The sequence below is a fragment of the Acomys minous genome (assembly GCF_964271855.1).
Source record: "Acomys minous genome assembly, chromosome: 16".
Classification (NCBI taxonomy): domain Eukaryota; kingdom Metazoa; phylum Chordata; class Mammalia; order Rodentia; family Muridae; genus Acomys; species Acomys minous.
The window spans coordinates 68,627,190-68,652,454 of record NC_140498.1 but is presented as its reverse complement, the minus strand read 5'-3'; the positions used below and the strand labels follow the sequence as shown (position 1 = coordinate 68,652,454).

The 25,265-nt window shown below is 52.5% G+C and overlaps 1 protein-coding gene across 4 annotated transcripts; it reads left to right on the top strand.

The window, feature by feature from the left end:
• Nucleotides 1-4,322: 4,322 nt before the first annotated feature.
• On the top strand, nt 4,323-24,689 carry CHST12 (carbohydrate sulfotransferase 12). 4 transcript variants are annotated; one of them, XM_084761279.1, is made up of 3 exons: nt 4,323-4,430; nt 9,014-9,131; nt 22,992-24,689. In XM_084761279.1, exon 3 carries the CDS (start codon nt 23,069-23,071, stop codon nt 24,326-24,328), a length of 1,260 nt encoding a protein of 419 aa, XP_084617405.1. In that variant the 5' UTR covers nt 4,323-4,430; nt 9,014-9,131; nt 22,992-23,068; the 3' UTR covers nt 24,329-24,689. The 4 variants fall into 4 exon arrangements, with proteins under 4 accessions (XP_084617405.1, XP_084617404.1, XP_084617407.1 ...); XM_084761280.1 differs by having other exon boundaries at nt 4,332-4,461; XM_084761278.1 differs by lacking the exon at nt 9,014-9,131.
• Nucleotides 24,690-25,265: the final 576 nt, after the last annotated feature.

Here is a 25,265-nt window from a genome sequence, read left to right as displayed (position 1 = left end):
TGATGGGCTAGGGTGCGGCTCAGTGGTAGAGCACCTGCCTAGAATCCCCCAGTGAGGGGCTGGGGTGTGGTTCAGTGGTAGAGCACCTGCCTAGAATCCCCCAGTGAGGGGCTGGGGTATGGCTCAGTGGTAGAGCACCTGCCTAGAATCCCCCAGTGAGGGGCTGGGGTGTGGCTCAGTGGTAGAGCACCTACCTAGAATCTCCCAGTGAGGGGCTGGGGTTTGGCTCAATGGTAGAGCACCTGCCTAGAATCCCCCAGTGAGGGGCTGGGGTGTGGCTCAGTGGTAGAGCACCTTCCTAGAATCCCCCAGTGAAGGGCTGGGGTGTGGCTCAGTGGTAGAGCCCCTGCCTAGAGTCCCCCAGTGAGAGGCTGGGGCGTGGCTCAATGGTAGAGCATTTACTAGCAATGTCCTAGCCCAGAACCATTCATCCACATCACTGAAACAAAATGCCTCCCTTCCCTCCCTGAAAAGAAAACCACAAAAAGGCAATCTGTATCATGGATCCCCCAGGGCATGTCACTTATGGGTGGGTGTGTGCCTGTGCCTTCAGTGTGTTAGTTAAATTCTTCCAACTGCCATCTCTTTATCTGTATATGGCTGGATACCACATAGCTATTTCACAGAGTAAGACTGTTTCTTCATGTTGTTACTATCGGAAGTGGGTTTGTAAATCGAGGGGGAAATGAACAGAATATAAATTAACCACTTCAGGGGGCTGGAGAAATGGCTCAGAGGTTAAGAATACTGCCTGCTCTTCTAGAGGTTCTGAGTTCAACTCCCAGCAACCACATGGTGGCTCACAACCATCTGTAATGAGATCTGGTGCCCTCTTCTGGCATGCAGTTGTACATGTGGACACAACACTATATACATAATAAATAAATAAATCTTTTTAAAAAACAAAGAAAGAAAAATAAATTAACCATTTCAGGAGCCACTGAGATGGCTTGGGGTTAAAGTCACTTGCTGACAAGCCTGCGGACCTCAGTTCGATGCCCAGGACCCACACTGTGGAAAAACCAACTCTATCAAATTGTCCTCTGGCCTCCATATACACAACACACACACACAAGCACACACATGCACACACACATGCACATATGCAGCACATGTCACACACACATACACACAAATGCAATAACCAGTTTAAAAGGAACAGAAAATTCTAATTGGTTTTAGTTGAGTTACCTATGTGTTATGAAAGTACGACCATTATCACACTATGGAAACTGGCTTTGGGTAACTCATGAACAAAGCACAAGGGTGCTTATTACTTTCCTTATGCAGATACGTAGGAGAAGGTTTGTGAGGTCATCAGGAAGCTGTGTGTGTGTCTGTCTGTCTGTCTGTCTGTCTGTGCATGTGTGTCTGTGTGTGTGCATGTGTACATGTGCATGTCTATGTCTGCATGTGTCTGTGTCTATGTGTGGGTGTGCCCGCGTGTCTGTGCGTCTGTGTGTGTGTACGTGTGTCTGTGTGTCTGCCATAGTTTTTATCACTTGACACTTGGGAAAAGGGAACCTCAGTTGAGAAATTAACCTCCATCAGATTGGCCTGTGGTAATGTCTGTGGGGGCGCTGTCTTGATATAGAAGGGCCCAGCCTGATGAGGGTGGTGGCAGCACTGGGACAGTGCTGGGACTTGATAGAAAGCCAGCTGCTCGAGCCCAGGGGAAGCGAGCCCGTCGGTTCCTCCATTGTTTTCCTTCAGTTCCTGCCTCCAAGCTCCTGCCTTGGTCTCCCTAGGTGATGGACTGTAATCTATAACCAGAAATACCCCCTCCCCCACGGCCAAGTGGCTTTTGGTCATTGTTTATCACAGCAACAGCCAGCAAGCTAGAGCAGTGTGGTGTGTGTGTGTGTGCAGGTACGTGTGCCTGTGCATGCACAGGTAAAGGTCTGAAGTAACCTGCTCTGTCACACTCTGTCTTATTCCCTTGAGATAGGGGTCTCCATCTGAACCTGGAGCTAGGCCAGTGTGTCTTCTGTTCCTCCCCTCTCCTCAGTGCCGAGGACACCAGCATACAGGGGGCCAGGCCAGGCCTTTTACATGGCTGCTGGGGGTTCAAGCTCAGATCCTTATCATTTCTTAGCAAGCATTTTGATCCCCACTGGGCCCTCTGCCCAGCCCAGGAAGGGGAATGTTTAATATTGCGCTGTCAGATGGCTTCTCAAAGAGGAAGCACAGCGCTGCACTTCCACCTTCAATGGGGGCCCCATTGCTTCAATTGGCTTAGATCATTTCAGCAGGTATGTGATAGAAAATAACATTGATGGAGGCCAGGCTGACCTCCGACTTGCAGTCCTGGCTCCATTGCCCGAGTGTTGGGATCACAGGTGAGTGCCACAACACCTGCCTAAATAAAATGCAATGGGGTTTGTACTGGCCGGGTGCAGTGGTACATGCCTTTAATCCCAGCACTTGAGGCAGAGGCAGCCAGAGGTGGATCTCTGTGAATTCTAGGCTAGCCTGGTTCCAGGATAGCCAGAGCTACATAGAGAGACCCTGTCTTCAATGTCTTAAAGAAAAAAAAATATTTATGCTTTTATTTTTTGGAGCCATTTTCTCATGTAGCCGAGGCTACCTTCAACACCATTGTATATCCAAAGATGACCTTGAGTGAACTTCATTTTTCTTTTTTCATGACAAGATTTCTCTATGTAGCCCAGGCTAGCCTCAAACTCACAGAGATCAGCCTGCCTTTGCCTCCTGAGTGCAGGGATTAAAGAAAGGCGTGCATCACTGTGCCCAGGTGATCTTGACTTTCTGCTCCTCCCCCTCCAATTCCTGAATGCTGGAGTTTCCGGTGTTTGCCCTTACGCCTTGTTTATGCATTGATAGGGAAGGAGCCCAGGGCTGGACAAGCATTCCACCACTGAGCCACATCCCCAGCCCTGGAACTCACTGTTACAGATTGAACTGTGTCCTATCTTCCTTCCACCCCAAAAAGGAAAGAGATGTTGGCCCTCTAGCTCCCTGTGCCTCAGAGGTGACCTTATTTGGAGATTGAGCCAGTAGAGGGGTAATAAAATGAGGTCATTAGGTAGTCCTAATCCTGTCTGGCTGTGCTCTTATAAAAATGGAAATCTGGACCCAGGCGGAAGCACACAGAAGGAAGACAAAAGAGAAGGGCTGGAAGATGCTCCTGTGGAGCTCTTTGCAAGAACCAGCCTGCTTGGTACCTCGATCCCTGGCTTCTGGCCTCCAGAACCCTGGGAACAGAGCTGTCTGTAGTCGAGGCTACGTCTGTGTTACAGTCACAGCAGGTCAATTGCACACACGGCAACACAGGGACACTAGTTATAAGTTTTGAATCCTAGCGGTAAGATGGGATCATCTACCACGGAAATACACGAAATCTTGCTACGCTCTGCCCTCGCCCGCCCCCCACCCCACCCCCCCCCGCCCCTGTCTTGTGTCAGACTGCTACAGAAAGAGGCCTCTCTATCCAGGGCTCTGGGAGAGTCTGTTGGCACGGAAACGAGTCTCCTGCTTTGAGAAGGCTGCTCAGCGCTAGGATTCCAAGTGTGCATCACCGTGCTTGCTTTGTTTTGCATGTGCACTTGTGCACCTCAAGGGTGGCGTGTGGAGGCCAGAGGACAACCTCAGGCACCGTCCAACTTTTAAGACAGTCTCTCATTGGTCTGAACTGTCACCGTACAGTGCGGGCTAGGCAGCCAGCCAGCCAGCACGCTCCAGGAACAGCCTGTCTTTGCCTCCCATCTTGCCACTGCCGGCACTACAGGCAGGCACCACGGAGCCTGGCTCGTGAACGTGGGCTGTAGGGACCCGAGCACAGGTTCTTAACATCTGTGAGGTAAGCACTCCATTTACCCTCTGAACCCTCTCCCCCATACCTTGTTTGGTCTTTGAGACAGGATCTCATTAAATAAGGCTAGCCTGGAACCTCCCATCCTACTGCCTCAGACCTCCGAGTAGCTGCGGTGACAGGCCTGCACCACCATGCCTGGCTCTCACTAAGAGCTTTACCTGCTTAGCTTTTCTTAAACCCCATAAACTCTTGACAGGATTGTCAGCTTGCTTGGCCCACGCCGCAAGTTCAAACGCGAGACAGGCAACGCCCCGTGAGATCAGCCACGCCCCCACCGCGGATTGGTTGCTGTGGAAGGGGCGGGACTCTCAGTGGACGGTGGGTGGGACCAATCTCTGGCCGTAAATAAGGTGCCACATGGCACTGGCTGGCGAGGGCAGGGGCGGGGAGGAGTGCGCAGGCGCATCAGGGACAGGCGTAGTCCCGTTTGCTAATTCTCGCGAGAGGATGCGGGGGGGGGGCAGCGATCAGTCTGGGGAGGCGGGGCCGCGCTTCGGGCGGGGCTGCTAGCGGGAGGAGGCGACATCGGCTGCAGAGCAGTAGCAACAGCAGCAGCAGCAGCAACAGCAGCGGTGGTGGCTGTAGCGGGTGCTAGGTGAGGAGCACAGGCTTGAGCAGAATGAGGGGTGCGTGGGACTCCCGGGTCCGGGGTGGGACGAGGGGCCCCGGGTGGGCGATGCAAATTCATTCCCCATTCTGCCTGGCTTAGGCAGCTCCCACGTGGTCCCGGGTTCGAATTCCGGTTCTGTACAGCTAGCTGTGCGACCTTAGCCCAGCGGGCACCTTCTCTGAGCTATCTCCTTGTGCAGCCCTGCAGAATGGGTGGAAGAGGGTGTGGCCACTTGGCCGGCTGCCCTTGCAGTAGAAGCGCCTGGCTCGGAGGGGGACACCTTCTCAGTTTTGGCTGTGGCTATTTGGGTGTCCGGGCGAAAGAGCAATTGAGAACGCAACTGTTCAGAGATTAATGTGCTGCAGTGTCCCGGCAAGACCTTGCAGGAGGCTGTCTCTGAAGCCACCACTGGCCCCAGTGTACTGAGCATCCTCCTGTCCCTGAACTTGGCTGGCCACAGACAGCAGTGCAGACCCCAGCTTTTGGGGCTTTGCTTTGCTGCGGTTGCTCCAGCAGCCGCCTCACGCCTAGTGGGCCACAGGAAGCCGAATATTAGTGGCTAACAGTAGGACCTATCTTCTCTTTGGGCTTCTGGCCACGAAAGACATCGCTGGCAGACCCTGGGCTCTGCACATCCGCCTGGCTGTGGCACAGAGAGCTGTAATGTTTGCACCCTTCTTAAATCATTTATTTTATAATCCCACACCGCGCTGGGAGCCTCGGGGTAGAGTGGTGCCGCATGCCTTTGATTGCCGGAGCCCCACAGTGTGGCTCCAGGCTTGGTAACATAAGTTAGGGCCCTCTGTCTGGGGGTGAAGGAGAAGAGAACGGTTATTGGGAAACTACTGTGTACTGTACAGGGTATGATACTGCAACTTTAGGAGCTGCCTGAGGCAGAGTGTGCTGCCAGTATTTGCCATCTGAGCCAAGAGGATTGTGTGAGTTTGAGAGCAGCCTGGGCTGCAGGGTGAGGTCCAGGCCAGCCTGGGCTACACAGTGTCAGACTCTGCCTTAAAAAAAAAAAATCCCAAACCCAAAACAGCCTGCCCGGATCCTCATGTTTAATTTCTGTGCTGACGGGTTGCTAGGATTTGGGGCTGAGTTTGCAGGCGGGCGGTAACTGTTTACCGTCGTCTCGTGTACGTGGTCTTGCGTGGTCCGTTTCCTGTTTTAGGGGCTAACCACCAAATTGGGGGGCTTGCTGGAAACCCGCGGGCCCAGGGTAGCTCAGGTCAGCCCGATTCAGGTCCCAGTCATCTGCGTTGAGTGGCCCTGTATGAAAGACGTTTGCGATTTGCGAAGAGAATGCCAGGGGAGGCATCACACACCTGGCACTCAAGAAGCGGGCGGAGGCAGGAGGGTCTGCAGCTGAAGGCTAGCCTGGGCTATGTGAAACCCTGTCTCAAAGAAACTAGCCCAAACCAGAGGAACCTGAGGCATGAAGAGTGGGAGCAGCTAATTCAGGAGGCATTGGGCTGCTCTGCTCATGGGGGCTTAGGGGAGAAAGATGAACTGGGTGGTTGTGGTGTGTGCATGTCTGTGTGTGTGTGTGCAGGTGCATTGAAGGCCAGGGGCCGACTTCGGGTGTCATCCTCAGGACTGCCATCGACCTCCTCTGAGACAGATTGGCCCGGAGTTCACCAGTTTGGCCAGTCTGGCTGACCAGTGAGGCCCAGGGATTCTCTCTGATCTCCGTCCCCGGCCCCCTCCCCCCCCCCAGTGCTGGGGTTACAGGCGCACAGCACCATGGGGGCTCTGGGAATCAGGTCCTTGTGCTTGCACGGTGAGCACTTTATTAACTCAGCTATCCTCCAGGCCCTGCGAGGACGCATTTCTGCTTGAGAGGGAGCCTGGATGCTGTCCCGGAGCCCAGGTTCCATAGTCAGAAGTCGCAGTTGAGGTTTGGCATGAGCCGGGACCAGATCTGTTAGAGGTAAACACGATCCTAGAGGGACCAGCAGGTGAACCGGGGGTCTAGGGAGATGCAGTGGGTGTCACTGTGGCTAGGGCAGAGGGTAAGGAGCCTAAAGTCCCCAAGAGCTCCTCTGGCTAGCAAGTCTCTCTGTAGGATATGGTGAGAAGCAGGCAGAAGGCTGGGCGTGGCGACCTCGGGAGGCAGAGGCAGGCAGATTGCTGTGAGTTCGAGGCCAGCCTGGTCTACAAAGTTAGTCTAGGACAGCCAGGGCTACACAGAGAAACCCTGTCTTGAAAAACCAAAATGGAGAAGAAGAAGAGTGGGGGGGCAGAAGCGATGCAAATTCTGGAGCGGGCAGCCAGGATCATGCTGGTCTCTACCGTGCTGGGTGCTGGGTGCTGGGGGAGGCATGGACAAGTGTGAGATTATTATTTTTTTTTTAAGATGCTAAGAATAGGTGGCATTGCGAACCTCCAGCTCGAGGTGTGTGTGCTCAAACTTGGAATTTCAACTATGGACTTAACAGTTCATTGTCATCACATGATCACCAGGGCGGTTCTGTTCTAGGAAGGCCAGGCCAGAAGCTGCTATGGGTGCAAACAGCCTGGTTACTCATAATAACTCATGTAGAAAAATACACTACACACACATAGACACAATTTTTTTCCATACACATGATTTTTGTTCGTTGGCGTTTTTGACACAGAGTTTCTTTTTATAGCCCTGGCTGTCTAGGAGCTTGCTTTGTAGACCAGGCTGGCCTTGAACTCACAGAGATCCACCTGCCTCTGCTTCCCAAGTGCTGGGATTACAGGCGTGCACCATCAGACCTGCCTCCCTGTATAGTTTTTGAAGCAGTGTTTCCTGTAACCCAGGCTGGCCTCATTTACCGCTGTAGCCAAGGTTAACCCTGAGCTCCTTCCTGATCTTACTGTCGCCGTCTCCCCAGTTCTGGGGTTACTGGCAGGAGCCGCAACACCGGCTTTATGTGGTGCTAGAGGTGGAAGCCAGGGGGGGCTTTGTGCATGCTAGGTAAGCGTTCTAGCAGCTGGGCCACGGTCCCAGCCCTGGGCTGTCATTTTACACAGCTATGTTCTTCACTGTCTGGGTTTTTTAAAGTTTCTCTTTCAAGTAGCCAGAACGTGGTGTGTGCCTGTAACCCCAGGCCTGGGGAGGGGGAGGCAGGAGGAGCTGAAGGAAGAGAAAGCGCGGGAGCTACAAGAGCTGAAGCGGGGGAGGGGGAGGTGGGGGGGCAGCTGGAGGGGCTAGCTGTGCCTTTCACACCCCCTTTAGTGTGTACAGTCCCTGCTAGTGGCTGTCCCCGGCCCACAGATGTGGCTGGAAATAGCCCACCCTCTCGCATAATGTTTCCTGCTGTTAGCCAGTGAGGTTTCTGAAACTATTTAGAAACTCTGAAACTTGCCAAATGGGAAACAGCAGACCAGTTGTGAGTGGGGGAAGGGAGCTGCCCTCAGATCACCAGAGAGAGTGGCAGATGAGAGCATCGAGCTCCCAAGCTGGACCAGCCCACCTGTACGGCCTGGAGGGTGGGTGACCTTCTTGGAACTGGAGTAGCCGAGAGTAGCAGTGGCCAGTCCCCAGTTGGAACACTCAGGTGTATTGTTTCTAGAGAAATTCATAACTGAGCCAGGCGGTGGGGTGCATGTGTTTATCCCAGCACTAGGGGGGGCAGAGGCAGGTGGATCACTGTGACCAGACTGTAGGCCAGCCTGGTCTACAAAGTGAGTTCAGGATAGCCAAGGCTACACAGAGAAACCCTGTCTCAAAAACAAAAACAAACCTCATAAATAAGAGTTCTTTATGGAATGGGGTGGGGAGGCACATGCTGCCTTCCTTGGACTTGGGAGGCTGAGGCAGGAGGTGAGAGGCCAGTCTGTGTTACATAGTGAGACTCTGTCTCAAAAAGCCAAAGTTAGGGGGCTGGACAGATGGCTCAGAGGTTAAGAGCACTGACTGCTCTTCCAGAGGTCATGAGTTCAATTCCCAGCAACCACATAGTGCCTCACAACCATCTATAGTGTGTGAGCTGATGCCCTTTTCTGCCCTGCGGGTGTACATGCAAACAGCACTGTACACATAATAAATAAATCTTAAAAAAAAAAAAAAAAGCTGGCCGGGCGTGGTGGCGCACACCTTTAATCCCAGCACTCTGGAGGCAGAGGCAGGTGGATCGCTGTGAGTTTGAGGCCAGCCTGGTCTACAAAGTGAGTCCAGGACAGTCAAGGCTACACAGAGAAACCCTGTCTTGAAAAACCCAAAAAAAAAGACAAAGTTAGAATGGGCCTGGGGTTCACACATGTGATCCCAGCACTTGGGAGGCTGATTATAGGGGGGGGGGGTAGAGAATATGAACGTAAAAGGATCAGAAGTTCAGGGTCATATGCTGCATATCAAGTAGTTTGGGGCTAGGCTGAGCTATACGAGAACCTGTCTCAAAAAAGAAAAACATAATCGGATGCAGTGGCGCACACCTGGAATCTCAGTACTCCGGGAGGAGGCAGAGGCAAGAGGATCGCTGTGAGTTCGAGGCTAGCCTGGTCTACAAAGCGAGTCCAGGACAGCAAGTGTGGGGACCTGAGTTTGGATCCCCTGCACCCACATAAAGCCAAGTGTGGCCATGTATCCCCTACAGGCCCAGTATGGCGGAGAAGGGGGCGTGGGGGAAGGATGACCCCTGCGGCTCACTGGCCAGCCATTCTGACAGAAGCCATGAATTCTGGGTTCAGTGACAAAACTCGGTCTCAACAAAAGTAAGTACATAGAAAACTCCTGAGGGAAAACCTGTCCCCCTTGAGTGCCATCCTCAGGCGAGAAAAGCATAGGCTAGACCCGTAACATTCTGTCCAAACTTGTCCCTCCTGAACTGGAGAGTGACTGGCCAGCTTGTGTGCAATGTGTTGAGCCTAGACAGAGAAAGACAGTTGAGGGGAAATGGAACAGTCCGTTCCCCGGAGATGGGTGAGGCGAGCTGTGCAGACAGAGAGGACCAGGAGAGCACCACGGCCACAGGTGCTCCTGACCCCAGCAGCTCACAGGGCTCTGGGAGGGGACGGGCTTGGAGGAGATGGAGTCACAAGATTCTGTGCGCTGGAACAGCTGCAGGGGACTTGACACAGTTGGCAGAGTTGAGGCTGGGTTCGTCCTAAAAACACCGAAAAGAAAGCGAACGAAAACACGAGACTGTTATTAGTTCCCTGGAAAATAAACTGTTGTGCGGGAGGAAAAAGAAAAAAAAAAAATAGTTAGGGTGTCCTGGCAGGCCCAGCTGCAAATAGTCTCTCCGGAGCCGTGGCAGTGTATGTAAGCATGGGCTGCTGCTCGAATTGGAGTCATGACATGCCTGGGAAGGGACACACTGTGATGTCACCCGCTGAGATGGGACTGGGTGGCAGCTACTGAGAGTTAGCAGGTGCACAGACTAAGCCGACAGCCAAAGCCGCCATACGTGCCAGCACTCAGGAGGCAGAGGTGGCTGGATTTCTGAGTTTGAGGCCATCCTGGGCTACATAGTGAGACCCTATCTCAGAGAGGAGAGGTGGGGAGAAGGAGAGACAGAGACAGAGAGGGAGGGAGCGATGAGGGAGAAGCAGTGAGGACGGGAAAAGAAAGAAGATTGCAACAGTCCCAGCTGGCCTTACGTGTCTTAGGGCAGAAGACTTCCCCTACTTGGCCGGCTTGTGCGCAGCGCTTTCTAGATGGCGGGGCTTTCCTGTATGCACTTCCCTCACTATTGCCATTGTTCTCAGTGTCCTGGCTCAGCTCTGGTCTCCTGGTCGTTTGTCAAAGACTCCGTGCTGCCCTTAGTCATCTTTGTCCCTTTTCATTTCTGTTTTTTAAGATGGATTTTTCCCCCCTGAGACAGGGTTCTCTCTGTGTTAGCCTTGGCTGTCCTAGACTCACTTTGTAGACCAGGCTGGCCTCGAACTCACAGAGATCCACCTGCCTCTGCCTCCCAAGTGCTGGGGTTAAAGGCGTGAGCCACCAATGCCCAGCTTTAAGATGGATTTTTTAATTCATGCATGTGTGTGTGTGTAGCCACTGTGCCTAAGTGCTCACAGAGTTCTGGAGCTGCAGGCGGTTGTGAGCTACTTGACGTGGATGCGGAGTATTGAACCTAGGTCCTCTGGAAAAGCAGCCTGTGCTCTTAACTGCTGAACGATCTCTCCAGCCCTCGCAACCTTATTTTCTGCGACGGGGCCTCTCCCTGAACCTGGAACTTGCTGTTTTGGCTTGGCTGGCCAGCAAGGCCTCAGGACCCTCCTGTCTCCCACCTACCCCCAATGCTGGGATTACAGGTACAATGTGTAGACATGTCCAGTTTTTCACATGGCTGTGAGGATTCAAATGTGTATTCGTATGCTTATGCAGCAAATACCACTGTGCCAACCTGCTCCTGTAAAGGAAAATTAAAAAAAAAAACAAAACATATTTACAAGTAGAAAGAGTGCTGGTGACCCTTCCCCACTTTCAGAATTAAGATGGCAGAGAACACGGCTCGTCCTCCTAACACTTACCTCATGTGAGTCCCGGTGCCCTGAACCTTGGAAGACATGCTAGGACAAATAAGATGGGTCCTCCCTCCCAGAGTTGCTTAATGCAAGTGGTGACGGTCTCCACAGCGGTGTGGAGGGGAAATGAGACACAGCCAGTGGCTGTGTGGTGGGCAGGCAGAGCTGGGGCATGATCAGGGAGGCCTGTGAACAGAGTGAGCGCTGGAGTGCCCCAGAGCGTGGCGAGGCAAAGGGACATCGGTGCAGCAGGAGCCTGCGCCACCAGGCCACTGATGAATGACAAGGAACCTCTTTGGCTATGCCGAAGGGACCAAGAGGAAAGATGCGCAGGCCTGGTGACTACCATGGAAAGGGTTAGAAGTGAGAAGCCGGGGACACCATGGATTGGAGGACTGGGGACAGGGCTGTGCCCTAATTGGCTCTCACCACAGCAGTGTGGCAGGAAGGTAACGGTAGAAGCAGAGCGAGGTGTTGGGGCCATTGGAGCAATGCAAGTGAGAGCTGTGAGAGGCTTGGCTGCAGCCTAGAGAGAGGTGAGGGTATGGGTGGACTTTGTAAGGAGAGTCCAGCATGGCCTACTATTGTTTTCTGTTCTGGGGAGGGAACCTTGGCTCTCACACATACTCTCTCATTGAGCCATGACACTGACCCTCACTGGGGGATTCTAGGCAGGTGCTCTACCACTGAGCCACACCCCAGCCCCTCACTGGGGGATTCTAGGCAGGGGCTCTACCACTGAGCCACACCCCAGCCCCTCACTGGGGGATTCTAGGCAGGGGCTCTACCACTGAGCCATACCCCAGCCCCTCACTGGGGGATTCAAGGCAGGTGCTCTACCACTGAGCCACACCCCAGCCCCTCACTGGGGGATTCTGGACAGGTGCTCTACCACTGAGCCACCCCCCAGCCCCTCACTGGGGGATTCTAGGCAGGTGCTCTACCACTGAGCCACACCCCAGCCCCTCACTGGGGGATTCTAGGTAGGGGCTCTACCACTGAGCCACACCCCAGCCCCTCACTGGGGGATTCTAGGCAGGTGCTCTACCACTGAGCCACCCCCCAGCCCCTCACTGGGGGATTCTAGGCAGGTGCTCTACCACTGAGCCACACCCCAGCCCCTCACTGGGGGATTCTAGGTAGGGGCTCTACCACTGAGCCACACCCCAGCCCCTGACTGGGGGATTCTAGGCAGGGGCTCTACCACTGAGCCACACCCCAGCCCCTCACTGGGGGATTCTGGGCAGGGGCTCTACCACTGAGCCACACCCCAGCCCCTCACTGGGGGATTCTAGGCAGGTGCTCTACCACTGAGCCACACCCCAGCCCCTCACTGGGGGATTCTAGGCAGGGGCTCTACCACTGAGCCACACCCCAGCCCCTCACTGGGGGATTGATTCTAGGCAGGTACTAAGCTACATCTCTAGCCTTCGGCTTTTGTTTTTGTTTTTGTTTTTGTTTTTTGGAGACATGATCTTACTATGTAACTTTGGTTGGCTAAGTAGTCCAAGCTGTCTTTGAATTCATAGAAATCATTCTGCATTGAAGGCATGCACCAGCACATTCTGGCTCCCAGCCTCCTTTTAACTTTTTATTTTGAGACAAGGCCTTGGCTAAGTTTTCCAGGCTGTTCTTAAACTCAGTGTTTCCTAGGCAGACTTTGTACTTGCCTCGGCCTCCAGAGTAGCTGGGAACACAGGCTTGGGTCAGGCCTGGCCCCAGACAGATCTTAAACTGATCCTAGTGATGCATCTGGTAACACTGGGAAATACCTTTGACGTGTATTTGAATCGACTTAGCTCCTGTAAATGCATTATCTTTCAGGTCAACACAAACTTGAGCACTGTGTGGAATGTGGAAGGAACATTAGCTTGGTTGCTGTCTTTGGAGAGCTCCCAATCTGGTTTGGAGCTGTTGGCCTGGTAGGCTGGGCTGATGTCCTGTGTGTGTGAAAGCTGCAGACTGAGGATTCATGTGGGCTCATAAGCCTGCGAGCCTGAGGCCCAGCTCTGCAGAAGTCATGAGATCAAAGACCAAACTTGAGCTTGATGTACACAACACTCCCCCATGTGTGTGTGCATATATACATGCATGTGTATGTGTGTGCATGCGTGTGTGTGTGTGTGTGTGTGTGTGTGTGTGTGCGCGCGTGCAGCAACCAGATGACAACTTTGGGTGTCATTTCACAGGAGCTGTCCATTTTGTTTTTGTTATGGGTTATTCTCTCTCTCTTTCTGTTTTTCTTTCTTTCTTTTTTTTTCTCAAGACAGAGTTTCTCTGTAGCCTTGGCTGTCCTGGAACTCACTTTGTAGACCAGGTTAGCTTTGAACTCATAGAGATCTGCCTGCCTCTGCCTCCCAAGTGCTGGGACTAAAGGCGTGTGGTGACCCTGGCTAACTGGCCTGGGGTTGTAGATTCAGACAGGCTGGCAGCCAAAGAGCTCCAGGTCCTCCTCTCTCTGTTTTTTCTTGCTGGGATTATAAACCTTTAGTTCCAGCACTCCAGAGGCAGAGGCAGGCAGGTTGCAGTGAGTTCAAGGCCAGCCTGGTCTACAAAATGAATCCAGGACAGCCTGGCTACACAGAGAAACCCTGTCTCCAAAACAAAACAAACAAACAAACAAACAAAAACCCTTCGCCACCAAACCTAGCTATTACATAGATATTCAGGCTCACTGGCGTCTGCATGCTTGCAAGCCCTGCCCCCCGCCTGCCCCCCCCCCCCCCCCGCCCTTCTCTTTTGAAGCAGTATCACTCTGTAACCCTGGCTGCCTTTGAATTCCTGATGTTCCTGCCTCAGCCTTCAGAGTGCTGAGGACACAGGCATCACCACCACACCCACTTTCCTCTCGATTTCCATTTGACATAAATTACTGTCAATGTGACTGTTGGCTGCACACTTTTGTTTGCACATGCCGTCTGATTTAGTGTGTGGAAGTAACTGAGAACCAAGGATTTGTGTGTATGTGTTCATATGAATTCATGTGAGTATGGGTGTGGGTGCCCATGTGACGTTTAGAAGATATCAGACACCGGGCGCCGCTGCCACCGCCCTCCCCCCCCCCCCCCCGCCCGCCATGCCCCCCCCCCCCCGCCATGCCCCACCACCACCCGGTCATGCCCCACCACCGCCTGGCACCTTCCACCGTGTTAAACAGTGTCTCGTCGTCATTGCGTTCACTAAGGTAGCTAGCCTTTGACCTTCAGGAGTGCTGGAGCTAGAGACCTGTGCTGCTGTGTCTGGCTTCACATGGATTCTACTCAGCTCCTTTTGCTTCCGTGGCAAGTACTTGACCCAGCGAGCCATCTCCACATCATCCTAAATGAGAGGTTTTGATAAGCCAGTGAGCCCAAGGCCTGCTGGTTCCAGCTGGCTCACCTCATGGCAGCAATTTCCATGCAGCTATATGGTATTAATAGCAGAACTGAACAGTTGCTACCTGCAGAGGCCCAGTGCTGACCCACTAATAAAATGATCCCAAGGGGCTAGAGAGGTGGCTCAGTGGTTAAGGACACAGGCCCACGCCAGGCAGTGGTGGCGCACGCCTTTAATCCCAGCAATTGGGAGGCAGAGGCAGGCAGATTGCTGTGAGTTCGAGTCCAGGACAGTCAAGGATACAGAGAGAAACCCTGTCTCGGAAAACCAAAACCAAAACCAAAAACCCACAGGCCCGGACATAAGGAAGTGATGGCCTCAGTGAACCTCAAAAGCATTGTGCTGAGGTACAAACAAGGCCTCTATGATGTGATTGCAGCCACCTTCCAGAAAACAGTGGAGATTGCCATGGCTGCGAGTCAGAGGGTGAGCATAGGCAGCGTTTTATTATTTTCAAGTCAGGATCTCGTGTAACCAAGCTCCTCCTCCTGCCCCCACCTCCCTAGTACTGGGATACAGGCATGCAGCACCACACCCCGCTGGAAATATTAATTGTGGTATACATATGCCAAAATCTTTTCAGTTGCATAGTGAGCTACATATTAAGCAAGAAGAGGGAGTTTTATTGTGCGTCAATCACTTTACAGTAAGTATGTGAAGAAAGCTCAGAGGAGCCAGAGTGAGTCAGTTGGGAAGAAGTGCCTTCTCAGAAAGGTTCTAGAGCCCCTGGGGGTCTGCTGTCAGATCCGAGGGCTGGCTGACCCTGACATACCTGGCTGGCTTGGCCTGCGGTGATCTTCCCTCCCACCCAGCCAAGCACATTGCTTTCTGTCCCCTCACATTTCCTATGCATTTCTCACTGACGAGGCTTCTGACTGTATGACAGGGCAAAGAAACAAACTCGCAGTCCAAGGGGCAAAGCAAATGTTGGTTAGGCAGGCTTCTGCAGAGAAACGGCTAGTGTACAGAGTGTGTGGGCACAAAGAGAGCGAGCGTAAGAAATTAACTAATGTAAACCCAGCCTGGGAACTCATGCCAATAATCTCAGCTACTTGAGAAGCAGAGGCAAGAGGATGGCAAATGCCAGGACTGCCTGGCTATGTAGTGAGTCCAAAGCTAGTGCTGGCAGTTTATGAGACCTTGTATCAAAATAAAAAGGGAAAAGAGGGAAGAGGTCAGTGTAGAGCCCCTGCCTAGAATCCCCCCAGTGAGGGGCTGGGGTGTGGCTCAGTGGTAGAGCCCCTGCCTAGAATCCCCCAGTGAGGGGCTGGGGTGTGGCTCAGTGGTAGAGCACTTGCCTAAAATCCCCCGGTGAGGGGCTGGGGTGTGGCTCAGTGGTAGGGCGATATTCTAGCGTCTGTGAAGTGCTGGGTTCTGTCCTCAATACTACAAAGTAGCTGGGAAGAAGAAAAAAAGGGACAGAGAGAGAGAGAGAGAGAGAGAGAGAGAGAGAGAGAGAGAGAGAGAGAGAGCACATGAGCACTCGCTGAGGGTGGGGGATTGGGATTGCCTCTAGTGATTAAGGGGCTGAGAAATGCAGGCCCAGGAAACTGTGACCCAGCTTTAAAACAACCACATGACATCAGGATGTCTTGCTTTCATCATTGTAAGGTCTTTGAATTTCAAAAAAATATGTCAATTTCTATAAAAAGCCTGTTGGAATTTTGGTTGAAATTACTGTTCTCGTCTGGCCTGGGCCAAATGGAGAAGGTCCACTATTTAAGTCAAAGAAATCTGCCTTGTTTGTTTGTTGGGTTTTTGTTTTTCAAGACAGGGTTTCCCTATGTAGCCTTGGCTGTCTTAGACTCGCTTTGTAGACCAGGCTGGCCTTGAACTCACAGTGATCTGCCTGCCTCTGTCTCCAGAGCTCTGGGATTAAAGGCGTGCGCCACCACCACCTGGCCTCTCTCTTTTTTTTTCAGAGACAGGTTTTCATTATGTAGACCAGTAGACCAGGCTGGCCCAGAACTCAAGAAATCCACCTGCCTCTGCCTCCTACGTGCTGGGATTAAATGTGTGCAACATCATGTTCTGCCAAACTCAAGATGTGTGTGCACGCACACACAGACAGGCCTATGCACAGACACACAAACACACACGCACACACGCTCAGAATAACTATGTGTGTTGTATCTGTGTCTATGTGTGTGATTGTGCAGTAGTGACTAGGTGGAGGTTGGCATGTTGCAGGTCCAGAACCTAATTACACTTTATCTTAATCAGCCTGCGGCTGCCTTAGTAGCCAATTCTTGCCCTCCTCTGTGTCTGGCCTGACATCCTTTTGACTAGTAGACAAATACTTTGGAATCTATAAACAGACACCTAGCTCCCCCCACCCAAAACGTTGAGAATGCTATCGGCATTTATGGCCTATAGCAGAGACCTCCTGGATCCTCTGTGACCGGCCCACCTGATGGTTCGGCCAGGGTATTTGAGAAGCACCTTGGTCCTGTTTACTGTTAACTTCTAACTGTTACCACATTGCAATATGGAATTTGGGATAACCTAAATCCATTCTTAGGGCCACGATCACTGTCCTCCGCCCCCCCAGAATAAACTATCTTATCCCCTATGAGATGAGGATGGTGTTTTGGGGTTGACACACTTTACCCGCTGAGCCATCTCCACAGCCCCAGAATAAGCTTTGGGTAAATACCTTCACTTCCAGTGGCCTGGCCCTCCTGACACACAGAAGAAACCCTCCCGTGTTATTTGATGTTCTTGCATGATGGTCAGGAATTCTGAAAAACAAACGCCACCCTTTTGGAAGTGTGGCTCTGCCTTGCACGTTCACTCCTGGCTAAGGGTGACTGGACGTGATGTGGCTGAGGTCACAGCAGTGTGTGCCCTAGCCACCCTCCTGTGCCCAGCTCCTTGCCCGTGCTGCTGTGAAGGGTGGTTTGGGACAGCTGGGCCCCGACATGGCGTCTGCCTTCTGCCTTGCATGTGATGGCTGAGAGAAGGGTGTGATAGCCTGGTCACAGGCAGCTGCACCTGCCTGACTGTTGTGCTTGGTGTGGAATCTGTCCCGGTTATCAGAACACTTAGGGGCACACGGGACGCTGGCCTGTACACGTATCCGCAGTTGAGCGTCTGAGTGAGACTCAGCTTGTGTGGTGTCCTGCGGGAGGCAGAGCCCAGGTCCCCCAGCTGAGGCGAGTCTATGGGATGGCAGGTCCTTTGGCTGAGACGCCCCAGCCCACTGCTCCTGTTGTTTCGGAGCACACGGGGCCTTTTGTTGACTGCTGTTTTGAAAGCTTTGGAGCTTTTGGGTTTGAAAATAACACCCTTATTTTTTAAATGGAAAATTACTCTCTGAGGTCATCTGTGGTCCCTGACTGTTTTTGAGGCAGGCGGGGACCATGGCTGTGGCTCTCTACATCACCACTCTCAGCTGACTCCCCAACCCTCACAGCAGGCAGCAAAGTGTTCCCCCAGATGTCTGGAAACAAGGCTAGACTAATTCCTAGATCCCAAACTACTTAAAGAGTAAAATAAAATAAAACTGGTTGTTGGTAGTGCTGACCGGCTGGCCTTTTCACTCCTTTGCTTCTGTCCCTTGCAGTCCAGTGAGTTGTGATTTTAAAGTGGCAGAGTGGGCCCCTTCAAAGGGCCGCTGTCACAGAGCTCTCTCCTGTATACAGCTGACTCATTTCTGTAACTGCTGTTTATGTGGTTTGTCTGAGGTCAGACATGACAAGAGAGGACTGCCTTGATGTTAAAAATTACCCCTGGCCTCTCAGACTGGAAGGCAAATGTGTCTTAGTGGACAAAGTCCATGGGTTTGTCACCTTGGTGTAAAAAGTTGTGAGAGGGGCTGCAGTTGGCCAAAATCTGGATGTGTGAGGACTTGAGTTGTTACACCAGGAAATGTCTAAAACTGGATGAGGGAACAATGGGGGTTGGCTGTCCAGTAGCTCAAAGGTAGAGCACATGCCTAGCATCCCCCAGTGAGGGCCTGGGGTGTGGTCAGTGGTAGAGCACCTGCCTGGAATCCCCCAGTGAGGGGTTGGGGTGTGGCTCAGTGGGAGAGCCCCTGCCTAGAATCCCCCAGTGAGGGGCTGGGGTGTGGCTCAGTAGTAGAGCCCCTGCCTAGCATCCCCCAGTGAGGGGCTGGGGTGTGGCTCAGTGGTAGAGTCTCTGCCTAGAATCCCCCAGTGAGGGGCTTGGGTGTGGCTCAGTATTAGAGCACCAGCCTGGAATCCCCCAGTAAGGGCTGGGGTGCAACTCAGTGGTAGAGCACCTGCCTAGAATCCCCCAGTGAGAGGCTGGAGGTGTGGCTCAGGCAGAGAGTGCTTGCCCGTTGTCTGTGAAACCCTGAGTTTCATCCATAGTGTGGCATTAGAGCAATATTCTGGGTTTGTACCATGTTTTATTTCCTATAAGAACCCAGATAGGAGCCGGGCGGTAGTGGCACACACTTTTAATTCCAGCACTCGCTGTGAATTCGAGGCCAGCCTGGTCTACAAAGTGAGTCTAGGACAACCAAGGCTACACAGGGAAATCCTGTCTCGAAAAACCGAGAGAGAGAGTGAGAGAGAGAGAGAGAGAGAGAGAGAGAGAGAGAGAGAGAGAGAGAAGGCAAAGGAAGGCAAGAGAAGTGGGAGTTTTATCTATATAAAAAGATATTTACTATTCATAAATATTATATAAGGGCTGGAGAAATGTCTCAGAGGTTAAGAGCACTGGCTGTTCTTCCAAAGGTCCTGAGTATAATTCCTAGCAGCCACATGGTGGCTCACAACCATCTGTAATGAGATCTGGTGCCCTCTTCTGGCGGGCAGACACACATGCAGGCAGACACTGTCTATAAACAAACAAATATTATCTATATAAGTAAATAATAGACAGTATAATATATTATCTATTTATCTAGATAATTACTTGTTTTTGTTTGTTTGAGATAGGGTCTCACTATATGCATCACCCTGGGCTTGAGCTCATGGAAATCCTTCTGCCTCTGTGCCACCGTACCTGGCCAAGTTTACACCGTTAATCTGAGGTCTCCCACCTTCCAGTGCCGAGCCCTCCTTACCTGGAGCGCTTGGTGTTCTTGGTTTTCATTGAGTCCGACAAAGCCTTTTTAAATCTTTTCTTTAAGGGGCTGAGGTGACTGTGCGTGAAGTGCTTGCTGCGTAGGTGTGATCCCCCAGAAGCCCCATAAAAAGCCAGATGCAGTGGCGTGCATCTAACACAGCACACCTACGGCCCAGCGGGAGACAGGGAGGGAAGAACTAGCCGGAAGTGTGTACACCGTGGCTGAAATGAGAGGTCCCGCCTCAAAGCACAGTGGGAGGGGAGGACCGACTCCAGGGAAGTCTTTTGACCTCTACCTGTGTTATGTTACGTGTGTATGCGGCTCCCATGCGTGTGCTTTAAAAACATGCTTTGGAGCCCAAACATGCTGGTGCATGCCTGCACTTGGGGAGCTAAGGAGGATGGTGGGCAGTTTGAGCCTAGCCTATCCTAAATAGCAAAGCGATACCTCAAACAACCAACAGTAACAAAAATCCCTTTGTAGCTTCCTATATTTTTGGTTGTGAGCCTAGCCTTTAACGGCTGAGTTATCTCTCCAGCCCCCTTAGTGGCTTCTTTTCTTCTCTCTCTCTCTTTCCAAGACAGGGTTTCTCTGTGTAGACCAAGTTTGCGTTGAACTCTCACAATCCATCCACCTCTGCCTCCCAGAGTGCTGGAATTATGTAGCCTCCATGCCCGGCTCCTTTGTGGGCTCTTTTTTTTTTTTTTAAACTTTATATACACTGGTGTTTTGCCTGCATGTATGTCTGTCTGTGTGAGGGTGTCAGATCTTGGAGTTACAGACAGCTGTGAGCTGCCATGTAGGTGCTGGGAATTGAACTCAGGTCCTTTGGAAGAGCAGTCAGTGCTCTTAACCGCTGAGCCACCTCTCCAGCCCCCTCTGTGGGTTCTTTAGCCCATGGATTATTTAGAAGTTGGCCATTTGATTCCCACAAGTTTGAACAGTCTCTTGTTAGCTTTCTGATATGGATATCTAGTTTTTTATTCTAATTCTGACTAGCTTCAGTTCTGTTAACTGTTAACTACGTTTGGCTTGCCATGTTGAACGCTCTGCTGCTTGGAGGGGGGACAGGTGAATTCAGTTCTATCAGGAAGCATGCGTGTGTCTGTTCATCCTGTCCTGTGGCTCCTTCAGTTAGCAAGGCTGCAATGTCAGGGTTGGAGAGATGCCTCAGCAGTTGAGAGGGTGCACTGCTCTTGCCGAGGACCCAAGTTTGCTTCCCAACATCCGCATCAGATGGCTCGCGACCATCTATGACTCCAGCTCCCGGGGCTCTGATGCCTTCTGCTCTCCTCTGAGGGCATCTGCACTCCGATGCAGATACCCACGCACACAGACACACAAATACATGTAATCGAACACAATCGTATGTAAAGAGTAAAATGTTCAAGTCTCCAACTGTAATTGTGGATTCCCTCCCTGCCACATATACCTTAACTATAGACTTAAAAACAAAACAAACGAACAACGACAACAAAAACCCAACTTTTTCTTGAGATAGGGTCTTATATAGCCTAGGCTATCCTCAAACTCACTGTGTAGCCCAGGATGAGCCTGAATTCCTGATCCTCCTGCCTCCACCCCCTGAGTACTGAGATTCCAGGCATGTACCCACACCTAATTTAATGCAGTTCTGGGAATAGAATCCAGCTATATCCCCTCAGAGTCTGAATTCTTGCTTTATGTATTTTGAAGCTATATTGTGCGATGCGTATGTGTTTGTGCTTGCTACCTCCTTGTGGGGTGGATTTTCTGTAATGATGCAGCATCTCTCCTTGTCTTGGGTCAGTTCTTTTCTTCTGAAGTTTTCTTCATCTGCTATTAATATAACTGTTCCTGCTTGCTTTTGATGACTGTTCATATGACTAATATTTTCCGGCCCAGTGGAAAGGAATGGAGGAAGTGAAGTGCCAACCAGCTCTGCCCCCATCTCCTCTGTCCACCCACTCCATGCCATGGGGATGGGAGTAAGGGTGGACCTCAGGCCCCCTCTGGTCTTGCTATGAACGGGGCAGGCACCATTTAACCGTCTCCTCCTAGACATTGGCACAAGGTCGGGTCAAGGCCCAGGCTACTCTGCCATCATGCTGACAGTCAAGCACCTCTTGCTCCTAAGGGTGGGGACTGCTCAGGCCCCATGACTCCCACCTGGCACCTGGGCAGGACGAGGAGTGTGGCACCTGCTTTGCTGCTGTGCAGAGTGGCCTCCCAGGAGGCCCTGATACGCTTTCCCATTGGTGATTTGCTTCAACGGTATGGCTGTTACTAGACTGATTTTCCTGTCACTTGGCTATTGTGAGCATGGCCCTGGCCTCAGTGATGGGACAGCTGCACTTCGCTGGGGACCTCTGACCCTGACCTGGGCTTCAGGTCTGCGCCATCTGGGCACTCGATTGTCCACATGGGCCCAGCTGTGGCTGAGGCGGATGCTCGCTCCAACCCAGCTCCTTCCTCCTTGGCTCTCCTCGAGTGGTTAGTTTCTAGGTACCCCTTTCCACCTCTTTCTGGTTTTTGTTTTGTTTTTTAAGCCGGGTGAGGTGGTCCACGCCTGTAATCTCAACATCCAGGAGGCAGACGCAGGTGGATCACTGTGAGTTTGAGGCCCAGCCTGGCCTACAGAGTTCCAGGACAGCCAGGGCAACACAGAGAAACCCTGTCACAAGATAACCAAAAATAAAATAAAATGTTATTTTATGTGTGTGAGAGAGACTGTATATGGGGGGAGGTGTAGGAAGGCTAGAGGCCACAAGTCAACCTCGGGTGTCATCTTGGGGCTTGTATGTGGGCGTATATATGTGTGCAGATGCACATGTGTGTAAGGGTTGTGTATGTAGGTCAGAGGTCATTCCCTTGGAGCCATGTACCTTCTCTTTTGAAATAGCGTCTCTCACTGGGACTTGAGGCTTGCCCACTGTATTCCACAGGCTGGCCAGTGTACCCCAGGAATCCTCCTTCCTCCTCCCTCTGCATCCCCACTGCTGAGATTACAGATACCTCCACACCTGGCTTTGGTTTGGTTTGGTTTGGTTTGGTTTGGTTGCTGCGGGGTTGGGGCGGGGGAGCTTGGAGAGAGGGTGTCTCTATGTAGTCCTGGCTGTCCTAGAACTCACTCTTTAGAGTAGGCTGGAACTCCAGCTCAGGAGCCTGTGAGCCTCTGCCCCCCAGTGCTGGGATTAAAGGCATTTTAAAGGGATTATTTTTTGGGGGGGGGGTTGTTTGTTCCTTGGCTTTTTTGAGACAGGGTTTCTCTGTGTAGCCCTGTATGTCCTGGAATTCCCTCTGTAGATCAGGCTGGCCTTGAGCTAAGAGATCCTCGTGCCTCTGCCTCCCCAGTATTGGGATTAAAGGTGTCACCAATGTGCCTGGTCACACCTGGCTGAAATCGGTTCTAAGGATGTAACTCAGGTCCTCGTGCTTGCACATTAAACTGGGACATCTCCCTAGCCCCCTGTCCTTTTTCGGTGCAAGGACAAAGGGTCTTCTCTGCTTACTTTGGTGACACCCCAAGCTGGAATAACTGACGCTCCAACAAGCATCAACACATAGAGGCTGGACCGGAGGTGGGGCTGGCTGGTGGGAAGGGGAGGGGGTCCCCATGTCAGCAAATACTCAACACCCCCAGTCCGGCGCACGGGAGAAAAGTCAGTGCTCTTGCGAACCTCTAACCTGCTGTCTTCTGGCCTCTCCAGGTCTCTCTCCCAGCACCATGCCCCAGCTGTACACAAGGCGGAAGTGAGGGGCCAGGTGTGGCCCTGCCCAGGGCAGCATGACCAAGCCTCGGCTCTTCCGGCTGTGGCTGGTACTGGGGTCGGCCCTCATGATTCTTTTGATCATTGTATACTGGGACAACGTGGGCACCGCCCACTTCTATCTGCACACGTCACTGTCCAGGCCCCACATCCTAGAACCCCTTCCCACCCCGGGGCTGCGTGAGGAGACCGTGTTCACTTCCGACGTGGACGAGTTTTTGGATATCCTTCTTAGTTCTGATGCGAAGCAGAGCGACCTTTCCGGAAGAAAAACTGAGCAGCCCCCGGTGCTCGCCCCCAGCAAGCCGGTGCTGAGCCGCATGGAGGAGAACGTGAGGGGCTACGACTGGTCCACCCATGATGCCCAGCAGAGCCCAGACCGGGACCGGCAACAGGCCGAGAGGAGGAGCCTGCTGAGAGACTTCTGTGCCAACGCCAGCCTGGCGTTCCCCACTAAGGACCGTTCCTTTGATGACATCCCCAATTACGAACTGAACCACCTGATCGTGGACGACCGCCACGGGGTCATCTACTGCTACGTGCCCAAGGTGGCCTGCACCAACTGGAAGCGAGTGATGATCGTGCTGAGCGAGAGCCTGCTGGACCGGGGCAGCCCCTACCGAGACCCCCTGGACATCCCCCGGGAGCACGTGCACAACTCCAGCACGCACCTGACCTTCAACAAGTTCTGGCGCCGCTACGGGAAGTTCTCCCGTCACCTCATGAAGGTCAAGCTGAAGAAATACACCAAATTCCTGTTCGTGCGCGACCCCTTCGTGCGCCTCATCTCAGCCTTCCGCAGCAAGTTCGAACTGGAGAACGAGGAGTTTTACCGCAGGTTCGCAGTGCCCATGCTCCGGCTGTACGCCAACCACACCAGCCTGCCCGCCACGGTCAGCGAGGCCTTCAGGGCCGGCCTCAAGGTCTCCTTCGCCAACTTCATCCAGTACCTGCTAGACCCACATACCGAGAAGCTGGCGCCCTTCAACGAGCACTGGCGCCAGGTGTACCGCCTCTGCCACCCGTGCCAGATAGACTACGACTTTGTGGGAAAGCTGGAGACACTGGATGAGGATGCTGCCCAGCTCCTGAGGTCCCTCAAGGTGGACTCCCAGCTCCACTTCCCCCCCAGTTACCGGAACAGGACGGCCAGCAGCTGGGAGGAGGGCTGGTTTGCCAGCATCCCCCTGGCCTGGAGGCAACAGCTCTATAAACTGTACGAGGCCGATTTTGTTCTCTTTGGCTACCCCAAACCAGAAAACCTGCTCAGGGACTGAGCTCCCCAACACCAGATAAGCTCCCAACTGAACGGCTGTCCCCGTCAGGCGGTCCTTTGAGGATGGGGGTCCTGTGGCCTCCCGGGTTCTTTCCTGGCTTCCTTTCCTTCCTGGTGTGACAGGCAGAGGATGCCGCGCCTTTCCCGCAGGGAGACCACAGTCCAGCGAAGGCCCCCAGCACCTCACACTCCAGGGTTTTGCACACGCGCCCCCACCCTTTTGCAATCTGGGTTTGTTTACTCCACAGCCTGCATTCACGGAACAGGAACACTGTGTTAATACTGTTTTCTAAGATTAATATATTTCAGATATATTTAATAAGAAAGTGGGAGGAAGCTGGAGTAAAGTGTGGCACCCCGCACCATTGCACTCTTGTGGTTCTTTGGATCAGGCAACAAGCACACACAGGAAGGGGGCCCAGGGGTTAGTGGAATATCCAAGCCTCGCACCCGCCCCCTGGAGGGCAGGGTCTCAGAGTGCCTTCATTAGAGAAGAGCCTAAATTTGAAGCCAACTGCTTTAGTTTGTTATGGTTTGTTGTTACCGTAACAAAACCGCCGATGCTCAGTTATTTTGAAGATTTATTTATTTATTATTATATATACAGTGCTTTGCCTGCATGTACACCTGCAAGCCAGAAGAGGGCATCGGATCATATTCTAGATGGTTGTGAGTCACCATGTGGTTGCTCGGAATTGAACTCGGGGATCTCTGGAAGAGCAGTCAGTGCCCTTAACCTCTAAGCCATATCTCTCCAGCCTGATCAGTTATTTTTAAGAGCCTGGGCTAACGTCAGGGCCCTGTGAGGCCCTCAGAGAGGTAGCAGCAGCTGGAACGTGTCCAAGAGGGCGTGAACTCACCAGACAGGAAGCAGAGTGTAGCTGTGAGGGGTGTGGCTAAATCTCATACTTCAGCCCCCGCCCTTAGCTTCAAACTCC